The sequence below is a fragment of the Ictalurus punctatus genome, chromosome 16 (genome assembly GCF_001660625.3).
Source record: "Ictalurus punctatus breed USDA103 chromosome 16, Coco_2.0, whole genome shotgun sequence".
Classification (NCBI taxonomy): domain Eukaryota; kingdom Metazoa; phylum Chordata; class Actinopteri; order Siluriformes; family Ictaluridae; genus Ictalurus; species Ictalurus punctatus.
Genome location: NC_030431.2, coordinates 1,839,138 through 1,863,538, shown reverse-complemented (window position 1 = coordinate 1,863,538; position 24,401 = coordinate 1,839,138). Strand labels below are relative to the sequence as shown.

The following is a 24,401-nucleotide window of genomic DNA, read 5'->3' as shown; positions in this document are numbered from 1 at the left end:
GGGGGCTAAAACATATGCACAGTACTGTATATGCAGAGATTGTTTACAGATCACAGCTCTGTGATGAGACGAGGCGATCTGCCATGACTTTTAAACAGTTTATGACGTTTCAACCAATCCGGGTTATAAACTACACCCATCTCATACCTATAAAATAAACCGGCGACTTTTAGTGGATATTAATGACCCGTTGATGGCTCTGGTGATGACCGAGGGTTCTGCTATGAATTGAGCCCCCCCCGACGAGCTAACGCAATGAGTCCTTGCTTTAACCACTGGACGATTCTCTTTCCCTCGCATTGCCTTAGGCCCTTCGGACATATGAAGTAGAGGCGCCTATAAAATACCGGACTTCAGAAAATAACCTGAACTTCAATGTCGCAGAATCCCCAGAAACATCAGATCTTGGTACGGATTGCGCCCCAAAGTACTTTCAGTTTTTCCACTGAAAGTGCATTTTCACTTCCTCTGTCGGAAAACGTCAACAAAGCGCCGACACCGGAGACTCCTTCCGACAACGTTCCACAAACATCTCTCGGAAAACGTACCGTATCGGCGCCGACGTACGTCTGCGGTACAAGTCCCCGTGTACGCCGTTACTATCGGAACGATGACGCGTTCGAACAGCGCATTCGTACGAACCTGCGATTCGATCTGTAACCGGAAATACCGTCAGAGTCACTCTTATAGGAAATCCGTCGGCGCCTTCCGACCAAACATTCGGAGGATATAAACGTCACGCTGGCGTGCGGGCAAGGAAAGTGCGCACCCGTAGCGCTCTCCTTCTGCCAACACGCCTGCACGCGGTCTCGGAATCGGCCTAGGACGAGGGCAGTCAAATTCGACATGCCTCCATCAGCAAAAGTCTCCCATCTCCGCCTTCCACTAACCTGCTTTAGAACCCTGAAGGTGATTTGATGACAAATACAAAATTGGAAGGGTTTTTTTTATTTATTTATTTCCCCCCCCTCTCTCAGTTTCCCATTTCCAAACAAATCTCTGTATTTCCTTCGTTGCGCCTCTCTACCCTGAGGTATTGACGGATTGTGTTTGTTTACCGCTGCTTTGCCGGTTACCTTTTTTAAACCTGACATTTAGCAGCTGCGAGCGCTCGACAAATAGAACGTGTTTGATTTGCGCAATATGCCTCCATTATGTGATTTATGGGAAAATGACTCATTCGGCGCGCATAACTTTTGACCCCTTCAATCTGCAACGAATTGCATAAATACAGAGCGCTGGTCCTGTCTGAGCTAAGGGCTATGATGGAGAATGGAAGCGTGCACAGGGAGCAGAGGACGCGAATCTGCTCATGTATATCTTGCGTATAATGCTACGTGTACGTATTATTTGTCTACGTGACGCTTGTAGTGATTAAGAAGGCTACCTGTGTGTAGTTGTGATATTTTTAGATGCTGTAATGTAATATAACACAGCCCTTGGCTGCATATAGATGGTGACTACAGTGCCGGGATGAATGCTTCCTACCTTCTCATCATCCTTCAAAACTCCCCTGAGATGCGAGAGACATTTCTAGCAAAAGCACATCATGGAGGAAAAAGTAAAAATATAGCCATATGCATATCTAGCATAGTATTTAAAAAAATAAATAAATAAATAAAAAACAGGGTTATGTTCTGTACTAATAATCAGAAGGTTGCGAGTTCGAATCTCAGGGATGTAGAATAATATACATAATATACATACAACTCAATGTTTAGTATTTTGGGCCATATTAGAAAGTTCATAAGAAAAATATTAGGTAGCAATATATATATATATATATATATATTTTAACAAAAAAACAACACTATAGCTCTTCAGCGTTCTTTTCAAATAAATTTTTAAATAGAATCGGTGAATGAATGCTTGGCCTGAGCCCGGAACACTTTAAAGCAGGAGAACCGTAGGGGATTTTCACTGCAGCTCTCTCGGTGGATGTGGATGTGGATGCGAGTGAGACGGAGTTGTGAGAGTGCCAGGCTCGGTCAGGATCCAGCTCTCCAGCAGCCGTGTTTATCAGCTGCCGGCTGAACTCTGCGTGAAGTGTGACTTTGCGGATCCTGTGTGGGCCTGAACAGCTGGAAATCTCCATCCTCATCTCGTCCTTTCATCAAGACGGTGTGAATCCACGAGCGTGTCTGTCTATTCTCACGGTTTAGCCCTCATCTGTAAGGAACAGAGCTTCGTTTCTAACGGTATTGACGCCGCACTACCTCGGGGACCTCGAATTGAGCCTTCAAGGTGATGGATGCCCTCGGCAGATGTATTAAGCCGATGTTTTCTCTGTACGGCTGCTCGTAATGCATGCGCGCTGCCCCGGTGTGCCAACGGATCCATATATCAGGGGCCCTGCGCGTAAATACGCCCTGTGTCGAGGCGTCACGGTTAGTAATCGCCGTCGCCTCGATCCGTGCCCGGTATTCACGGCTAGACTCGATATAAGCGGCCTAGCAGCGGTGCTGATGTTTACGCCACGTCCTACCGCACGTCAGAGCATGTAAACGCTTTAAACACGCCGCTAATATAATAAAATATCGAGCTATTAGAATTCGCTTTTCCGTTCCTGTCTCGCCTCCGTATCGTCCCCACATCCGACTCCTTAACGCCGCGTGCTTGATGGATATTTTTTTAAAAAAATTTTTTTAAGCCTGCAGAGTTTGTCTGATGGGTCGTAAACCGGCTCTAATCGGAAATCTGCAATTCCTCAAATCAGGACTTATTTTCAGCATTATTTAACGAACGGACCGGAAACCGAATCACGGGTCTAAATCGGTGCTCGAACCCCCGGAACAACCCGTATCTTTTGTACACTTTTCTTAGCCACGAGCTTCACAATCTTGAACGTTGCACTCGGACGCTCCGTAACTCAACCCTTGATTTGTTCGACGGTCTCGCGTACCACCTACGCCTCCTTTCTCTTTGTGAACGTGGAGTACGCCGAGGCCTCGACGCGTCCGATACCACGTAATACCGGAAGGCAATGTAACCGTGACAACCAACATAAATAATTTGTCCCAGGACAACAACAACAACAAAAAAAAAAAAGACGCGGGGTGTGAAAGACGTGTCGTTATTACAGTCAGTAACTCCCCGGCCATGTGGAGCTCGGTATTAGACTCTGAAGAAGTAACCGGCGTGGATGACTGGATTGCTTTTAAACCGTTTCCAGATGTCTAACAGGAAACACGACCGTGTTGCTTTCTTCGTGGAGTTGTTTCGGTAGTTTTCGTTCAGGGGGCCGGCGGTGAAGAAGCACTAACCCCAGCACTACCGCTGCTATAATGATGCATTCTCGGTCCTGCTGGGAGATGGTGGTCCCGGCTCTAGTTAGCCCTGTCGCTCTCCGGTTCCCTGTAGACCTGCCAGAGTGCTCATTTCGCCGCCTTCCACAAACAGTCACGTAAAAGTCTCCTCAGTGCTACTGAACAGGGCTAAAGGTCTCGCTTATTTACAAAGTGCTGGGGGAACATTTGCATTTCCATTTGCATTTATCCAAGGTTAAGGCCAGGTAATATCCTAATAGGCTTATTTCTTTCGCTACTCATTTAAAAAAAAAAAAAAAAAAAAACCCAGAACTTAACCTGTTCAAAATGTATCGCAGTGCAAAAAAAAAAAAAAAATGTCTCTAAAATGTAAATAAGGCAATCCACCATTAAACATGTACTGATTTGCATATTACATCCATTCATTTGTCAGCAAGCGGATTTAAATTCGAACGATCAAATGAAAAAACGTTCTCGCGAGGGATGCAGTGAAATTTCAGCCGAGTATAAAAAAAAAAAAAGAAAAGAAAAAGACAAAAAAATAAAAAATATATGAAGATTAAAAAAATATAAACATATTTCCATCATCGACGATTTCAAGAGCGATTTAACACGGACCATCTTCATCAGACGCGTGTTCTCTGCGGGTTCGAATAGAAAAGTGTACTTTCCTGACGTGATTCCTGGACACACACGGTATTAAAAACAGCCCGTGCTCATAAATATACACACCCCTTGCAGAATCTGCAGAATGTTAATAATTGAAAATAAATAAATAAATAAGAGGAATCATTAAAACGGCGTTGTGGGTTTTTTTTTGTTTTTTTTTTAATGTATTCAGTACTGCCCTGAATACCAGAAAACAACTAAAATTATTTACATCGATCATCCTGTTCAAAAGTTTACACCCCCCCCTCCCCCGGCTCTTAACGTATGGTGTTGCGTTCTCGAGCATCGGTGAACGCGTGTACGTTTTGTAATAGTCGTGTACGAGTCCCCCGGTCGTCCTCGGCGTGAAGAGACGGATCTCGACATCATATGGTCGCTGGAAAGGGGTGAAATATACAGAAGATGCTGGAAAAGTAAAGAACGCGCAGGCCCTGGAGGAATGTTCTGAAGAACAGCGGGCGGTTTAACCGCTCGGGACGAACGAGGGACTCGTGATGAACTCTCGCGAAAACGTAAACGCGTCACGTCGTCGATCGTCCCGGTGACGACACGCGGGGTTCCTAACCGAGCGCGTAAACTTTTGAACCGGTTCGTTTGTGTAAATTCGGTTATCGTCGTGTCTCGTGGACTGACATGTAAACATCGGTCATGTGGAATCGCTCGTTCAGACGCCGGACGCACTTGTAACGATTCCTCTTTGTTTTTGCAAGGATTAACGTCTTACAGATTCTGCGAGGCGGACGTAAACTCGCCAGCACGACGGCGTACCTCCGGCTCTCTCCGCGGAGCCGACGATCCTCGCTGTCCGCGTCTCCCCGGAAAGATACGAGTGCCACCGGACGGCGTTTCCACCGACTCATCAGAAAACGAGCGTGGGACGCATGTAGGAAGAGCAGAGAGTCAGAAACGTTGTCGAAATGCTGTGTAAATAAATAAATAAACAAACAAACAAACAAACAAACAATTCGCACCAAGGCATCTGAGTGACGTGTAGAAGCAGAGAGAGGAGTAAGGATATATATATATACACACACACGTGTATCAGTAAATCACTCGCTGATGGCCTGGTTCTACAAGGTTCCACATAATTTACGAGGAGCCTGACACGAAGCGTGCCGCCGATCCGGCAGCAAACCGCTCGGCTGATGGAATCGGTTGTGCGCGAGACGACGTGAACAGGAGCCATTACGCTGTCACGGTGTTTTCTTCTGCCGAGCCGATCGGCGTATTGTTCTAACACGCCGAGCGTAGCACAGGATTAGATTACTGTTATTTTCTCACCATTTTCACGCACCTATCAAGAAGCAGAGCGACCGCACCTCAGCCCACACAACCAGATGGAGACGATACAACAAACAACAACAAAAAACACACACACACACACACACACACACAATAACAAACAAACAAACAAACAAAAAAAAAGCCTCACAGGCTCCAGCGTGCCTCACATGGAAATTCTCTCATGTCACCTTATTATAAATGTGTGTGATTATACTTAGCTGGAAGTCCAGAAATCATGAATATTCATCTGTGCAGACGCACGCTAAGTGAACTTTCGATTTCACACTCGCATATCAAGCAGGTGAGAACAAAAGCGATGAAACTTTGCATATTCTTTTATTCATGAAGCGATCTTTTTTCTTTTAAAAAAAAAAAAATGTTGTTTGATTAGTGACCCTCGTAAAGTCGTAGCGTCGAGCGCGTTCACCGGATCCGTGCAACGCGTTAGCACGTTCCGGTAGAAAAGAGATCGGAGATCTAGATCAGATGCCTGCTTTGTTTTTTTGGGTTTTTTTTCTCCCCCATTTAAAAGCTCGATATCATCACTGAGCTCTAGCTAAAAAGAGAAAGAAAAAAAAAACAACAAAAAAAAGCAACCAGTGCCGAGTGCCAGATTTATGGGGAGTGTGTTTTCTCTCTCGGTTCAGAGAGAGACGGAGTGTTTGTGTGGGTGCTGAAAAAAACAACACTGTTGTCTTTATAGGGCTTGTTTTTTTTTTGTTGTTTTTTTTTAAAATGCTTGTAAGGAGTGCATTGGATAAATATAAACACTGAATTTTTATTTTTTTTTTTCGTGTGAAGGCCAGTTCCACATGTACAGATGGAACAGCTAGAGTGTGTGTGTGTGTGTGTGTGTGTGGGTCTCAGTATGGCTCTTTCCCCCTGCTAAATCTCCAGAATTACCATCTGTCAGCCACGAAGGCTTAGTTTCTCAAAACGTGCGGCATCATATTATAGCGCAACAGACGAAACACGCCCCGGCGCCGCAAACGACTCCGCGTCAAGCGAATCCGCTTCCATTTCTGTACGACTTTTAACAACAGACGCGCTCACAGAGCAGCTTTCTAGAAATCTCGGTGTAGATCCGGACCCGTACCGGACGAGCCCGAGGGGACGGCGGCGAGAACGAAAGAGGAAGACTCGGGATGGAACTCGTTCTCTTCCGGGTGTGGTTCTGAATCGTTAGTGTACGGGTGTAGACGGGGAAAGACAGAGCAGTACAGAGTGTCTACACTAAGCGTATGATGACGCTCCAGGAAGTGCTCACGCTTTTATATCTTCTCATCATATACATCGGGGTTTCAGAGACGTTACCGAACGATGTCCTGGCCCAGGATTAGGACACATCCATATCGTGGTCATGTGACTTAGTAACGATCCAGGCACAAGGGCAAAGCGATCGGTCCGCATGGAATCGATGAAAAGGGCTCGATTTCGTGATTAGAATCGCTCCGGACGTCCTCTGGAAACGTCACTGAACGGACTTCTTCCCCATCCGGTCAGTAGCTTCGAGTCCTGGGCTGAGCACAAGACCGCCTTTAAGACAAATCTACACATTCCAAATCGAGCAAAACTTCCAACGACGGTCTCGCAAACGCGCTCCGTGTCGTTTAGACGAGGGAGAGATCGGATCTCCGTCGCTCGGTTGAGGAAATCGACGTGGATTTTATTCGCTCTCATCAAATCACCATCGATCAAATCACGGATCTTAACGCCGCTCAGAGCTTTGTGAAAGAACACATCCAGGCCAGCTACAGACGCCCCCATGTCAACGTCGGCTATATTTCCGCTCCTGTTCCCATTCAGACCTCTCCCTACTGGGCATTAATGAGAGTTTTGTTTCGTCTTAAATGAGAGCTCACGTGCCGGATGAACGAGAACCATGAATAATGCAACGTTAAATTTGATGTTGTTTATGAGACGGACCGTACACCAAGCCGTTTTAATAACCACCAGGGGGCGCGTCAGAAACCTGCCACGAATCATCCTGGGGTTTTTCTTTTGGCCTCCGATTACCTTCCGGCTGTTTCGGGATATTAAAAAAGCCCGTCAGGCATGTCCCGCCACGTCTCTGTGCGCCGCTCGACTTTGCTATCGGCCACCGTTAGAAGTTTTACGAGGCTATAACTCAAGTTTGAGGACACCTCAAGAGCTTCAATCCGGCATCGTTCACCCCGTTAGCCGACGAGTCGTTTCTGGTTACGTCTCGGCTCACGCCCCTGCCTAGTGAACATTAATGACGGAGAACGGTGCGCGTCGGTCCGTCACGCGAATGACCTTAAGCGACTTGAAAAAGCGGCGAGAGGTCAAAAGGAAAAAAGTACGAGGATTGTGTCCGAGGCCAAAGAAAATCCAACACCACGGAGACGGATTAAAAGCAGAAACGAGATGAGGCTAATTATGATGATGGTTTCAGGGGCGGAGCTAAAAGGGGGAGGAAATCACGAAGCAGGAAACAAACCCGGAGACTCTGTCAAGCCTTCGGCCATGGGAGGACGATTTGGGATCACTGGTGGCGTTGCACTATATAAAATCGTACGTTTTCAGTGCTCAGTGACGTACAAATTCAGACAGCTTGTAGCAGTCGAGCTATTAATCAGAATTAGATTTCAGCACGAACGCCTCTTTTTCTTCCGAAGAGCTGTATAGAAGTATGTTTTCCTAAACGCTCGGAAGTGTGTGCGAGTTGCCCAGGGCCAACGAGACGGGAAACTTCAAGCCCCTGAAGACCGCGGCCAGAAAAGTGCACAAAAGCTATCGGAGGCCGAGAGTCTAGAACGCCGATCGTTTGATCTGAACGGTCAGACACTTGTACTTGTTGATGGATTTAGACTTCTACTAGTGTCTGGAACATTACAGAATCTTTAGGATTCCAGGCCTGGAAGGACATAACGGCGGCGTTCTTTGGATTTCTCAGAAAGACCGACCGCACTGACAGAACGCTTCGTAATGGCGGAGTCGTCAGTGATGGAAAAGCTAAACGTACATCGATTGCATCCTTGACATTTAGAGATGTATGACGGCTGTACCTCAGGACAAGGAAAGCGAACAATGGACTTCCTGAGGGGTGGGAGGGTGGGTGTTGGGGGGGGGGGGGGGGGGGGGGGTTCGTGGTAGATTAAGAGTCTGCTGATATGGCTTTAGCGCTAGCAGCTAACATGTTACGGTTTCCTCCAGTTCCTCGACTCCCCCCCCCCTCCAGTAATAAAAGGAAAATTCGAATCCGTTAAAAGGATTATTAGTATTTGCAATATTTATCGACACGTGACCCTCAGTCCCGCGTGTACATTTATCCGTAACGATAACGTTCCTTCATCTACGCGTCGGTCCGTCCGCTCTTCGCTCGGCCGTCTCCTACGTTACATCCCGACCGAGCCACGTTCCGTGTGTTTCGGGGCGGAGTTCTCCTCCCAGATCGAACCTGGACAGCGAAATATGAAATTCTCAAATGGTCTGGTTTTCATCAATACTCGTCTTACGCGAGATCTTTTATCTCTTCGAGGCACGCGTAGAGAGAGGGGGAAATAAATAAATAAACGGAATGGATTTCTGACGGCGCTCCGACTCGGCCGAACCGAACGAACGTAAACGCACGGACGGGTTACAGGGATCGAAATGGAAATCCGCGTCTGGAAGATTGCGCAGGGTTTTTTAAAAATCATTTATTTATTTATTTTAACGTTTATTTACGAGGCTCAACATCTGATGCGCCTCGTCTGACTCCTGAACCGATCCACGTTCTGGAATAATAAATCCGAACGGATTAAGATTTGATGTTTGTTTCTCGGTACACATTTGGGATTTTACTCAGGAATTTAAACGCTGTTTTGGATGGAGCTCCAAAAAAAAAAAAAAAAAAAAAAAAAACCCCAAAAAAACAAAACAAAAAACAAACACCCCCCCCCCCTCCCCCGCCCCTCCCCTCCCCTCCCCCCACCCGACTTTACAAGTGACCTATTGTGTGGCTCAATAATCAGCATCATTTAATCCCCAGGTCTAATTAGCGCACATCTGTTAGTGCGATTTGCATGTTTACGAATGGACAGACATGGCCGGATGATCCCTGGCTGGCCGACAGCGCGGTGCGGATGAAAGCACTGACAGCTGTCAAGGTTGGAAGAGCGCAACACGCACCGCGTCGACGCGGTGTCTCGGCCCACGGCTACCGAGGCATCATCATCGGCGGAGGACACGCTGACGGCCGCGATACAGCTACGCTACAGACAAGGTCAGTCGGACGGTGGGAAGCCTCTCTGTGGACAGGGAAGGACAGATGGAGGGGAATGATGAGCGGGGAAGCAGGAAGATGAGCTTTAGTCTCTGACTACAAGGTGGAACAACGAGGTAGGCGTGTCTAATAAAGCTGCAGTAAATGCATATTAGCAGGATACACTCGTTTGTTTTCATCTTCGTTGATTGATCCTGGTCAGGGTTCCAGAGCCTATCCCAGGAAGCACTGGGAATACACACATTCGCTTCTAAGGGGTGATTTAGCGTAGATGATTCATCTTCTCCTGGGAGGAAACCGGAGAAAAACCCACACCAGTACGAGCACGAAATAAATAATGCGTGCAAAAAAGAAAAGTGATATTTTGACTTCTACAGCGACTAGGCTTGCACAAGATCCATAACGAAGCGGTCCGCTATCCGACTGAACCGGATATGATGCGCTTCCATTCGATTCGGCGTCCTCTCGATACGCACGCACGCACGCGGCCGGCTCCGTTCCGAATCCGGTAGGACTACGGGCGACGAGGACGGAGAGAAACACTTCCGCGACGGCCTGACGGTCACGGGTCGATCGGGTCACCGTGAATCATTCGTTTTACTTTTTAAAATCGGTCCTTTCTCATATCGTCAGAACCTCGATTCGTTTGAACGGTTGCCTTTTAAATCGGCGCACCGATCCAAAATCATCCGACCAGTACGACCCTAATAGCGACGGTCCAAACTAAACATCTACACGTTAAACTCAAACGTGTGAAAGTATAAAAAAAATAATAATTAAAATATAAAGAAGAAGAGCAGATTGATTTAAAAAAAAAAAAAAAAAAAAAAGCAGATTACAGGCATACAGAGTTCAACACTTTCACTTCTTTGAAAAAGATTTCCATTGTTTGATGCCCGTACTGTGATGTTTTTAACAGCAGCGATGTTCGGTTTGTCCAGGGTCCCTGGAAGATAAGTTTGGTGTAGAACTGTATTATATCCCACGATAATAGTACATCATTCATTACATGTAGCACTAATAGTGCTGTAGTTACTGTCGTACATAAAAAAATCTATTTGGAAAATAGATCATCTGGAAATAAGCGTTGTTCACCGTGTGTTTATCTGTGTGTTGTGACGTGCAAGCTGCATGAATCTTTCTACATTATAATCATCAATAAACTCAAATCTAACCAAAATGGAATACTCGGAATAAATGATTTTTTTTTTTTATTTAGCGTTCCCGCATTTCATCCTCCTGTACAGAGATACTCTCACCGCCGAGCCGCGTCCTCCTTCATTCTTCGTTTCGCTTTCCGTTAAAACCCCGTGGCCCTCGTGGCTTTAGGTCGAGAATAACAACAAACACGAATCACGCAGTAGGACGCGTTCGGCATATGGTCAAGTGTGGACAGGCCAAATCCTCGCATATGCTCCAAACGAGGGGTGGGGATGTCGGATGGATGGACGGGGAGAGCATCACGACGTCGGCTTGCGACACCCTTTCCGTCCGTGGTTGACGTCCGACACCGCGTAACGTGCAGCGGCGACGCTGGAAACGTACGAGTTCTGAGCAGGAACAGGAAGCGAAACAGGAAGTGTTACATGAAATATGAAACGTGTATAAGGACGGGTGTTAGTTAGCGAAAACTGGTAATGAAATTTGTTTTTTTGTAGGGTTCCACGTGGAATCTTCATGGGTCCCCCGTAGGGACAACCAAACAACCTTTGTTTGATGATCCCGATGAAACCCCGGGCATTTTGACTGGCGTGAAAGATCGCCGGAACCCGTACAGGGAACGTGTTGGATTATTTCATCCGGCAGGTGCACGCCAAAATAGCACCACGAACTCTAGCTGAATTTCACCCAGTCAGAGGAAGAGTGGACGGAAATTGACAGGAAGACGGAGCTCAAGACACGGGTGTCATCCTTAGCTGTCAGGACCGGTGCTGTTATTAAAGCGAGACGAGGCGCATACCAAGTATTTAGGAAAGAAATGACACTAATATATCATATCACATCACTACACCCTTATTTAGCAATAACAAATCTGAATAATATTAGTAATAAGAGTAATGGGATCATTTCCCGTCCGTTGTAAGCCGCACTTCTGTTTTCAGGTCAGGGCGTGATGTTTTAGGTTCGGCTCGGCGTGTTGTGGGGAGCAGGTGTGCGGCGGTAATACGAGGGTCAGTCCTGCGGTGAACCCAATACAAGGTGAAAATCTCCAGCGAATGCACTCGTATTGTATCTGCTGCACTCGATTCCCTGCTGAGGACAGTGCACGGCAGAATAAGCTCTCTCAATTTCTAAATAACCGACAGCTGAATTCTTGTGCCGGAGTCAGCCACGTGAGCCTCTTCGACATCTCGCCGGCCGACTCGGCCACTTTCTCTTATAGAGCCCCACAGTTATGGAACAGTCTTCCTATTAGTGTTCGGGACTCAGACACAGTCTCAGTGTTTAAGTCTAGGCTTAAAACGTATTTGTTTACTCAAGCCTACCCTGACTAGATTCTGTTCTACTACTTCGCAGTCATAATTATCTTTTTTCTCCCTCTCTCCTTTCGCCGAGCCCCACACGAATTTATGGAGATACTAGAGATCCAGATCCTCACTGCCTCTGGATGGAGCTCAAATCTTCTCTAATTCCAGACTGCTGGGACTACGGCTGCTCCTAACGCCATACAGACTTCATATAAATCCATAATGAACTTTCTCACACTATCTGTTGTTACCCAGATGAGGACGGGTTCCCTTCTGAGTCGGGTTCCTCTCAAGGTTTCTTCCTCTTAAAACATCTTAGGGAGTTTTTCCTCTCCACCGTCGCCACTCGGTGTCTCGCTCAGTTGGGATAAATTCGCACCTTTAATATCTGTATACCGTGTTGATATTTCTGTAAAGCTGCTTTGAGACGATGTCTACTGTAAAAAGCGCTATACAGATAAAATTGAATTGAATTGAATTGAATGTAAACGTATGCAAGTGTGCAGCCAAGGAATAAGAACTGAAATACGACTGCTGCAGTTCTAGAGATACATTTTAGAAAAAAAATGTAGACAATTGAGGAATCGATATCCGAAAAGAAACACCCCCACAAGGCTAACGTACAATGAGTCTAACGGCAACGTTCGCCGGAGTGAGGTGCAAATTTGGGGTTGGGAGTAATAGCGTTCAATTCCCTTGTTCTGCCAGATGGTGTGCACAGCCAGAATGACTTCATCAGGACACGTCGAGCAATCCATCCAGCATTACAAATGGAAATGTATTGAGAGAGAGAGAGAGAGAGAGAGAGAGAGAGAGAGAGAGACAGAGAGATTTAATAGAGCTCGATGAGCCCATGATGTGAGCTTATTGAGACAAATAAGGCTGGCGGCGAAGGAAGGACATGAGGCCTGGTTCAAATTTCAGGCTGTGGAACAAGGACACACACTTTCACACACATTTCTTTTTCATCTCGCCGCATATTTTTGAAAATTCACCCGTAAAAAAATTTTTTTTTTAAAAAATCCGACGCATGTTTAGGGACGCCGTTTTTGTGTCTCACAGATCTGCATGTAAAGTAAAAGGTAAACAACATTTGAAACCAAGTGCCGAAGCGCCCTCCGGAACAACCTACGCGCATGTTTCAGTTCAACAATGCCGGACACATCACTGCCTGTCCCCGCCCACTATTCTTGCCTGACCCCGCCCACTATAACTACACTTTACCTTGAAACATAATCATTCAAATACTTCAAAAAAAAAAAAAAAAAAAAATCTCATCCTTTCCCACACGTCCTCCGTTATAGGTTACAAACGACGTACGTTCCGTTTCCACAACACTCAACCCTACTCACCCCCCCCCCAGCCCTTCTATAAAACTTCCAACAGGAAGTTGCATTATTTACATACAGATTTCCTGACGATCACGGGAAGAAGAAAAATCCGTTCTCTCATTCTTTTTTTTTTTGGTCCTCTTTATTTTCAGTGATATTAAGATATTGGCTGATGGACACGGAGCTTTGACAGTACAACCATCGTTACACATTTTATAGACTGAGAGCAAATTATTACTTAAAAGTAAAATCATTAGAACGTCTGTACTGTACCTCATGCCAATAGCACGTTGACCTACATTTTGTGTATTTGCTCATTCTTTGCTGCATCTTTCCAGCGTACTTATTCTGAATTCGCTCACCGGTGTCCGTGAACAGTGAATATTTAACACACACACACACACACACACAAAGTTATCATAAAACCGTAATCATTTCATAACAATGTCATTTTGTACCAGCGACTCGAATTCTCCAGAATTCTTTACACGGTCAATAAAACACTGCCTCTCCATTAAGCTTAAGCGTTTGTTAACCTCCCTTATGGGAACTCATGAACCTTAATTGTGCACTAAATGAATTTCCAGCTGTCTGTTCGAACAATACGATCTCGCAGCTACACGGCCGATGATGACTTCATTAGACCACCTTCAACCGGTGGTCATTTCATTTCACGCAGCTGATTTTCATTACCCAAGAAAAATTCCCGTTTTAATGACACTAAGACCCAGCAGAGCCGATCGTGGTTAGCAGGTTATGTTTGTAGAGTCTAATCATGGAAAGGATAATGAGAGCAGGTAATGGACCAGAAACGCGCAGTAATGCTGGTGTACGTACACGGACGCTCGTTTGCATAAGGGACTTTTACAGAGTGCGTCCAGCTCATTCATGCCACCCGTGACAGATGCAGCTCCGTCACGACAATGCCATGTTTCCAGAGCTCAAGCTTCCTCTGATATCCTTATAACGATCATTTCTTTCCTCCTTTGCTGTTGCAGATTGTCACTAATATCATCCAGGAGCGTGAAAGCGTCAAGGATGACGTACGCAATCGGTGTGATGCCGTCGTAGACTGTATATGAAGCTCGGATACGGAGTAAATGATGAGTTCATTCATTCATCCTTAGCGACTGCCCGGGTCAGGGCTATGGGGGTTTTAAATGAGGCTACTAGTTTGCGTATACATTTCGGGAAATAGAACCGACGTATTCATTAGCATGCAGATGAAAATAATAACCACGTGAATGGGATTTAAAAACTAAAAAAAAACACAGCCGTGCGCACACATGAACCGGAGCGATGTAGCCGAGGTCGAGGATCCAACAGAGCTGACGTTTCTACGTCCGGTTCATATTTAAATCAGTGAAATAATAAATAAGCCACACCTACTTGGGGTAACGCCTAAATATTTGGAGCACGAAATAAATAGGAGATTTGAATCACGTTTGTATCTAAAATGGGTGCTGGGTTTAATGTGCTCTGCATCCTGAGAGGCTTTTCTTCCCACCATGGAGTGGTCATTCGAGTTCCTGTGAGCACACCTTCAATTTAGCACGCGCTTAACACAAATTCTAGCCACATATGCATGTTTCAATATAGGTTCAAACTGGATGAAGCAAAAATGAGTGCAGGACTGCTATCTATCTATCTATCTATCTATCTATCTATCTATTTATTTATTTATTTATTTATTTATTTATTTAAAATCTCGCTCATGTAGTTATTATTTTCATTCGTAATGAAGTATTCAAACGGCTCATGTAGGATTTATTCGTTTGTGAGGAATAAAGCATGCAGCAGGTAGTGATAGAATATTACCGGCAATGTGATTATACAGTGCTATGTGTAGTGGATTATGTATTCCAGGCTTTCTCTATGCTGTAAAAGCTTTACTTTATCTCCTTTTATAAGGAAATGTTCTTTTGTACACATCTGGACCATAGCAACTTGTGAAAAATATCTTTGTTAATCAGTGATGCCAAGCGAGTCCCTGTGAATTAGCTGTTACTATAGAAACAATTAAATATATATATATATATATATATATATATATATATATATATATATATATATATATATATATATATATATATATATATATATTGCAACTTCCATACTACTACTGCTGTTATATAACTAATTAACACGTCCTGACCAAACAGAATGAAGTATTAGACAGTGTTTTGATGTAATAACTGAAAGACATCACTGATGATGATGGTGGTGGTGATGATGTGACGGTGATGGCAGCGGTGATAGTGATGGTGATAATGGCTGTGATTGTGATGGCGGTGATGGTGGCAGTGATGATGGTGGTGATAGTGATGATACTGATAATGGCGTTGATAGTGATGGCAGGTGAAGGTGGCGATGATTGTGATGGTGGTGGCGGTGATGGTGGTGATAGTGACAATGATGATGGGTGATGGTGATAATGGCGGTGATAGTGATGGTGGTGATAGTGATGATGGTAATGGTGATAATGATAATGAAGGTGATGGTGATGTGATGACGGTGATGGTGGCAGTGATGGTGATGGTTGTGATGATGGTAGTGATGGTGATAATGAAGGTGATGATGATATGGTGGTGGGGATAGTCATGATGGCGGTGATTGTGATGATGGTGATGATGGTGATGTGATGGTGGCAGTGATGGTGATAGTTGTGATGATGGTAGTGATGGTGATAATGAAGGCGATAATGATATGGTGGTGGTGATAGTCATGATGGCGGTGCTAGTGATGGTGGTGATTGTGATGCTGGTGATGATGAAGGTGATAATGATATGGTGGTGGTGATAGTCATGATGGCGATGCTAGTGATGGTGGTGATTGTGATGGTGGTGATGATGAAGGTGATAATGATATGGTGGTGGTGATAGTCATGATGGCGGTGCTAGTGATGGTGGTGATTGTGATGATGGTGATGATGAAGGTGATAATGATATGGTGGTGGTGATAGTCATGATGGCGGTGCTAGTGATGGTGGTGATTGTGATGCTGGTGATGATGAAGGTGATAATGATATGGTGGTGGTGACGGTGATTAAGATGGTGGGAATACGCACCCTTTCATGGGAAATGAGAAGAATTCAGGCCAACACACATTCATAGCTAGGGGCAATTTACAGTCACCAATCCACCTACTGGGATGCTTTTGGGAGGTTTGAGGAAACCAGAGAACCCAGAGGAAGGCCATGCGAACACAGGGAGAAAATGCACAGGCAGTATGGCAGAAAAGCGCGATTCCCACTCTCTTCCCGACACCTACACTGCTGAATTAACAGCTACGGTGTTAAAGTAACTCCCACGGTGTTGCATCAACTCCTACACTGCTTTGCATGCTGTGTTCTGTGGCGTTAATACTCACGTGCTAAGCTCCACGTTAACTCCTATCGATGCAAAGTCACGCGCTCAGGTCCGCACACTTCCCACACGTAAGTGAGAGGCGACAGCGATCGTAGCGCGCGCGCATGTGACGCCTCGCGCTCCATAAATAGCCTTTTTCCGCCAGTCTTTGGAAAGTTGCTTAAGTGGCCGCGGCTGAGCGCGAGGAGCTGTCCGGGGTTCTGAGAATTCGCTCGCGCAGACAACGAGGATCTGTCCGTGGTGCTGAATCGACACAGCGCGAGACAGAGCGAGCGAGCGAGAGAGAGAGAGTGAGAGAGCGCGCGCGCTCGAGCGGTCCTGCTGAAACGCACACTACCCGTGTGCGTGCTGAATCTCGCACGCGCTGCTCCAGCTTTGTACTCTGCGCGAGCACAATCCGCTTACCGCGCTGCCGCAATTAAACCTCAATCTCTCTCTGTTTCTCTCTCCCTCTCCCTCTCCCTCTCTCTCACACACACACACACACACACACACACACACACACACACACACACACGTCTGGATCGCTCGGGTTTTATTCCGAATAAACGCGGCGCTTCACACCCTTTCCAGGACGTTTAGCATTTTCTGGAGGACATTACACGACGAGAATCAAAGGATGCGCTTCAGTCTAACGGTCATGTCTGTGAGAAGTGCAGCCCGGTCCCACGCGCTCATTCTCGCGCTCATCATCGCCGCTTCTCTGACGAGCTCGCGAGGCCAAGGTAAGGAAATGCCGTCGATATATATATACATATATAAATATATATTTTTTACACGTTTTACCCAAGTGCACGCGACAACCTTCTCAGCGTGTGCACGCACGTGGAACTTTTTTTTCCCTTTTCTTTACACGGCTGGAAATGAACGGCGCGTGGCGCAGCGTGGCACTTGGGTTCAGAAATCCGAGGTGCGTAAAGACACGATTAGAAGTGAACGCGTTTAAAAACGGGAAAGTTCCAGTGTGTATTTAACGCAAAAGAAAACAAGACCTCGCACGGGGACTTGGAGCTTCAACAGGTCAGTTTGTGTGATTTAAGAGTTCATGGCATCCCGAAATTCGTCTACTGCATCGACAGGCAGGAGAAAGTTAGAAGTGGAGCTGCACTCTTATACAAAATATTACAAAAGTGCCTTCTCAAACGGTATATATATATATATATATATATATATATATATATATATATATATATATATATATATATATATATATATATATATATAAAATCAATACAGTGTTTATGAACCCAAAACTGTAACAGGTCTTAATTACACTGTGCAATAGATTATACAGAAATAAACAAAATCTACCAAACTCTAGCCTATGATTGCATCACAGGACAGTATTTCAGTACTGCAACCCATAAAACACATGACACCAGAGCTCGTGATGAGACTTTAATCCTCCAGATTAGCACATGGCCTGGACTACACCATCTGAAAGTCTCCCTAACATCCTACATCGCGAGTAATGGCTTCTACACCCTACCTAGTGCACTGCATGTCCACTGATTACACGTTACGTAGGCAAATACTGCAGATACTGCAAATACTACAGCCTAAGGCGATGTATATATTTTTTTAATCAATCCTCCTGGGACACATCAAAATCCGAGCATGCACAGACACTCAGCACAATCCCCGGGTGTTTTATTAACAGCCACAGTACTGCATTCAGCCTCAAAGGGTTCATCTGTGTCCAGATGGACGTCTGTTAATAAATAAATAAATAAATAAATAAATAAATAAATAAACAAACAAACAAACAAACTCAGTGTAAAGTCAGCCTTCATTATGTCTTTTAAAAATAAATAAATAAATAAATAATTTAGCCAAGATGGCTATTTTTTTTATTTTTTTTTAGTCAAAATAATTCATAACATTCAGAACTCTTTTCTACTAAATAACGATATATTACACACAATTTTTGTTTTAAGATATACATATTTTTTTTTTTTACTTTATCTACCGATTTATTTTATTTATTTACAACCGAATCCCCTCGCAGTAAAGTGTGTATAAATCTGATGCTTGTAATACACCCATTCTTGCACACAGCCAGTCAAGATTATTTTACACACACTGTATACGTTCTTCAGGACACTGACCCGGCTGTTTTCCCAAAACCCGCACTATTGGACTAGAACTGCGAATTTCTCTAAATTCCAGACATTTACAGACGGCTAACCTCGGCTGCCGAGCGCACACCTCCGCCAGACGCAGTGCTCGGCACATTTCTGCCAGCAGTTCTCGCGCTTTGCTGAAGTGAGCGAATATAAATTCGACTTCTGTTGCGCTGTCTGAGGCGGATGCCAAGTCTTAGACAAAGAAATCAATTACAGTTACAAAAATAAAACAAAAGGGAGAGAAAAGAATGAAGACCAGTTGCGAGGTGATGTCTACTAAAGATACAGTAGGAGTGCTTTTCGATACAAATGCATTTCCCCCCCTTTGAGAAATTCAAACGTTACGGCTGTGATCATGTGCAAAATACAGGCTGAAGTCTATATATATATATAATATATATATATATTTTTTAATTGTTCTTTGACGGGTCAGTAGCGATGCATTCATTTTACACCTCACGCTCACAGGTTGTGACCCAGTTTACACGCCAGCATGACGATCCGCGACGTTCTTGAGATATTCGCGGGTTCCTGAAAGAAAAGAACATGATTATATCGATGTATTATCCTTCTACGGCGCAGAAAGTATGAGGGACGGAGATGAACGTGTAGTGCGAGAGCTGTGCATGTCTGAAAGCATCTGAAAAGGACCACTGTACATTTTAAACCCCGCCCACTGACGAATCCTTAATTCTTATTATACCACAGCTGTCAGGGCTTTGTACGGAGAAGTTCTCCGCCACAGGGAAGTCTTCAGGACGTTGACAAGCTGCTTTTGTTTTGGGGTTTTTTTTTTTTCGTTTTTTTTTTCCTTTGGGTCTTCTTTTAATCGAGAAAAAGGAAAATAAAAGAGAAGCTGGTGAATGAAAGACCTAGAACATAAGTGAGAACGGGAGCTTTCTTCTCTTGCAGATGTTAAACCACATTCAATTGAATTAATTTAGCTATAAACACACACACACACACACACACACACACACACACACACACAGACAAAATAAAACCTCACACAAAAACCAACAGAACCCTTCTAGTGCCCTGGCACACTAATGCAGAAGAAGACAAAAATTATATATATATATGATATTATATATATATATATATATATATAGGCTCTACAAATGGTTATGTAGAATACCCATTGGGTTCTCTGCACTGGGTTGAAAGAAGAAGAAGAAGAAAAAAAGCCCCTTCTCTGACTATACAGCTGGTTCATCTCGAGTTCGTTTAGCAGGCGCTTCATTGTCTATGCTTAAATGGAACATTACCATTGCGTTCTATTAACAGATTGCCAGAATTGTTCCACGTGTCATTATCTCGCTGGCATCCGTGCTGTCGCTCCGAGGGCGCAGAGATGTGCGGAGGACTGGGACAGAGACAGCAAACAGACAACTGAACATGTGCTCACGGCCCTGAATATCTCGTTCAGGAGGAGGGCTCGGCGAAGTGCGCCGACACCTGTTTTTTGGATTACCGGTGATTAACTTCATCAAGGGCTATTCAGCAGCTGAGCACTATCGTAATTAGCCTTGCTTTCCTTTAGCTTGTCAATTGTAAATGAGAGCAATCATGGCGGAATGCCCTTATTTGTGCCGGTCCTGGCGTCAGGCGGAAGCTTCCCGGGTGCAGTAGAGAGGCCAGATGAGCGCCGTTCGCTTGGTGCTCCAGCGGCATTCACACGGTGCTTACTGTAATTCTGCTGCTCTTGGGATGAAGTGTCCCCTCGACGCCTGGGGAAGTATCATTGAGCTCAGAGGCTTTCTTTTTAATACACTGGGGGTTTTTTTTTCCTCCTCCCCCTAACCCCACTTGAGTGACCATAATGGTTTTTGGTTGGACCGAACGTGCTATTCTCCACCTGTATTCTGCTTCACTACACGTCCCTCTGAGTAGAATCATCTTATGATTGGAATACAAGCGACTAGGGTGAAGGTTAACACATGCTTTTCATTGGTTAGTGTCCCTGTGATTGACAGGGCATAGACTATGCCCCTCCCACCCAGACAGCATGGACGATTTTGCTCTGGTGAACTTCAGGCATGGTCCGGATTCAAAACTCATGATTTCCCGACGGTAGGGCAAAGGCTTTTCCGATTCGACACTCGGGTGTCCTTAGAACAAATGCATACTTCTGTCCATTTAACATTGTAGTTTTTTTTTTTCTTTAACCAGTTCATGGTGTCAGGTCGGTAATCAGAGGCCCCGGAGCGTGAATAAAATGTCAAATCTGTTTATAACCTCATATCTCTAGCTAGTGTCTGGCCCGATGAGATGCCTTGAGCTAAAGAATTTACATAAACGCTCAGATAAGCAGCAAAAGAGAATCTACTCATTTATTAGAGTCTGCCGAATTACTCGGGTATTTGCTGGGTATTTACACATCCAGAAGATAAGTTGATGCCTCCCGCTATCGTGGGTCCAAGGCAAGGTTTTACTGAAAATCCCCAGATACCATACACACACAAGAATTTAAAGGCACTCATTCCTGTGCAAATTTGGAAATATTTTGGAAAAAAATATGACTTCTGTTCTCAGTGTAAAAGCCAACGCACTGGGAACGCACCAATGGGAACGCACCAATCCCATTTTCCCATCTTAATTTCGATACCAATTTCAGAGCTCTGAGTATCGGCTGGTACACGATATTGACCCAGTACTGACTGGCACCCTTATATAACTCACCGACTCTGTACAAGCTTTTATTGATGGAATGAGTCCATTTGTTTTCCCTTTCCAAGACACACTCACTACATTTTAAAAATGGTCGAGTCGTGCCAGTGTTTGTCAGTAATATTACATTTTCCAATCTATTCTTCTATTTCTTCTATGATGTTACACACACATATATATACATAAATATATACACATATATACACACATACACACACACATGTGTATATATGTGTGTGTATATATATATACACACACATATGTGTATATATGTGTGTGTATATATATGTGTATATATATGTATGTGTGTGTATATGTGTATGTGTGTGTATATATATATATATATATATATATATATATATACACACACACACACACACACATACATATATATATATATATATATATATATATATATATATATATATATATATATATATATATATATATATATGCATATACACATATATATACACACATATATACACACACATATATATACACACATATAATATATAATATATATATATATATATAAATAAAAACACAAAAACATTATATAACATGAACTATCTGTTCATGGTTTGAACTGTAGTCGACTTTTCTCTGTGAAATGGGGGGGGGGGGGGGGGGGGGGGGGGCAGGACACTCCCAGGGAGCATGGGGCACAAGACGGGGTACACCCTGGACAGGGTGCCAATAAGTAACTTAGATGTATAAGATTATATGTACTAGATACTTAAATGGCTCGTTTTCTTCAATTCATTTAATACGGAAGATGGAAACATACATTCCGCCTTTTTCTCGCTCTACATCATCAAGACACGTTCACTATAGATTAACACACAGTGAGGAAAATATCCACAGATATATCAATCAGTTATGCAAAACAAAAGCGCCATAATTTAAGTTTAAAAAAATTAATAAATAAATAAAAAGTATATGAGCACCCTTCTGAATATATCATTGCTACAGTATCTGGGTTGATCTCACCATGTGCTGGTCTATTTTTCTTCCTTTTTTCCCCCCAGTGTCTTGATAAATGTTTAAAATTGTGTTCTGCAGGACGAGGAGAATCTCTGCCTCCTCGAAAGTCTGATGCAGTTCTTCCCAGATCACGTCCAGCGCTTTCTTTCGCTGGTGGTGTTTTTGAAAGGTCATTGGCGAATAGGGTCAGAGCCGAATCGGATCGATCCCTGAGAGCAGTGACAGAAAGCGTAAATCCAGGTAACACACGACGCCAAAATTAAACCGTTCAGCCCTCTCTAAAGGGAAAATAATGGCGCTGCAACAAACCAAAAACTTTGGTGATTTTGCCGATCCTAATGAGAATATTAATAGACGTATACGGGCCAGCCCGAGCAAACCGTTTACACGGTCAGTTCTTTCTAATAAAAACTACAGACTTTCCTGAAATCGGTGAATTACTTGCACGTATCTGAATCACAAGGAAGGTTCTAGTCTTTTCAAATTTGCTTTGAAAGGAAGTGGAGAAGAATTCAATCGCAGCAATGTTCGAGACGTTTATCCAGGCTGCCACTGTGGAACGATGACACGGAGATCCCGTACAAACGCAGAGGGTCGACAGTCGCCGGTCCTTCTTATAGATGGACGGAGCACTGATCCATATTCTACAAGCCAGTAGAAATCCCTTGAGACTAAGTCAATAACCACGCACTAACATCCTCAGTGACACGAGTCCGTAGAGCCAAAACTGTAAATGGGTCGAACATGAACGGTTTTTCTTTGATGAGGAAAAAGGATTCGTATAATAATGATTTGCAGAATTTGATGAGATCGAAGCTGTAAAAAACAAACAAACAAAAAAAAAACAACATCACTGAAAAGGAAAAGAACAGAAACCCAAAAATACACAGAAGAAAGTGTCACAGAAGACATTTTGACCATAGGAGGAGCCGAATGACTTGACTGGATATGGCATGGCCAGAACGGAGGCCATTACTGAGGGAGAGAGAGAGAGAGAGAGAGAGAGAGAGAGAGAGAGAGAGAGAGAGAGAGAGAGAGAGAGAGAGAGACAATGTCTTAAAATGTATCTTAATTGCCTACGTCTACTAAAGTGCAACACATAATCACATTCATAAAAAGATCTATGAGATAATAAACGACCAAGACAGGTCATAAAAGGCTCATGCTATAAATGAGAGAGAGAGAGAGAGAGAGAGAGAGAGAGAGACAGACAGAAGGCACTGGATGGAGGATAAGAAATGACCGCTCGGAGTAAAACCATCATTCACAGGCAATCACTCCAACAATTAAAGCCACTTCCTTAAAGGAAACTGTATAGGAGTCTAGAGTGTCAGAACTAGCGGAAAAGAAAGTGAGACAGCTCATAATCATACTCCTTATATAAACACACTGATATGTAACACCTTGTCTACAGAATATAGATTGGGGCTCAGTCGGTGCTGGCTGTCCCTTGGCGCCTGTTGCGTTATTGATCTGAACACTTCAAGCGACCAGAAGGAAGAAAGAAAAACAACCATGTAGTGAGGCTTTCTTTGAGGGCTGCCAGGCTGCTTGCTCGCTCTGCTAACCGGGCCTGGCGTCAGCTTTAGCAGCATCTCTACGTCGATTACGTGCCGAGATGGCCCGGGTTTTCCTTCCTCGCGAGCCACGCCGCCTCCGATCTAAACGACCCTTCAGCTGTACGAGCGCGCTGCGCTAAAGGTCGCAGGTAAACAAGTCGATTAATGGGTTTGGAGAACTTGGCTTTCGCATTCGGGAGCAGGGTCGTGACCTAGGAGACGCATGGCCACCCTTTCAGCAAATTCCCCAGGGGAAAAAAAACGAGCTGTAATCGAATTCATTACCCGCCGTAAACACATTCCAAGTATTAGGATGACGATGTACGGATGCTCGGCTCTCCCTCGTGTGTAAATTGCGAATAGCAGGGATGAAAACGGCGAACAAAAGGAGAGTAACGATGTTACAGTGTGTCCATCATTCTTTGACTTTTTTTAACCGGCTGTG

The 24,401-nt window shown here is 44.3% G+C and overlaps 1 protein-coding gene and 1 long non-coding RNA gene across 3 annotated transcripts in view; one reads left to right on the top strand and one right to left on the bottom strand.

Annotated features, from left to right (window-relative positions):
• The window catches only part of LOC108276889 (uncharacterized), a 121,548-nt gene that overhangs the window by 23,198 nt on the left and 73,949 nt on the right, over window positions 1-24,401 (bottom strand). The gene's annotated exons all lie outside the window — the stretch shown is intronic.
• Window positions 17,133-24,401, top strand: part of sez6a (seizure related 6 homolog a) — a 109,409-nt gene continuing 102,140 nt past the window's right edge. For both annotated transcript variants that reach the window (XM_053687096.1, XM_017488961.3), the window contains exon 1: window positions 17,133-17,339. In XM_053687096.1, coding sequence (XP_053543071.1) covers window positions 17,234-17,339 — 106 coding nt within the window. In that variant the 5' untranslated portion in view covers window positions 17,133-17,233. The remainder of the gene's footprint in view (window positions 17,340-24,401) is intronic.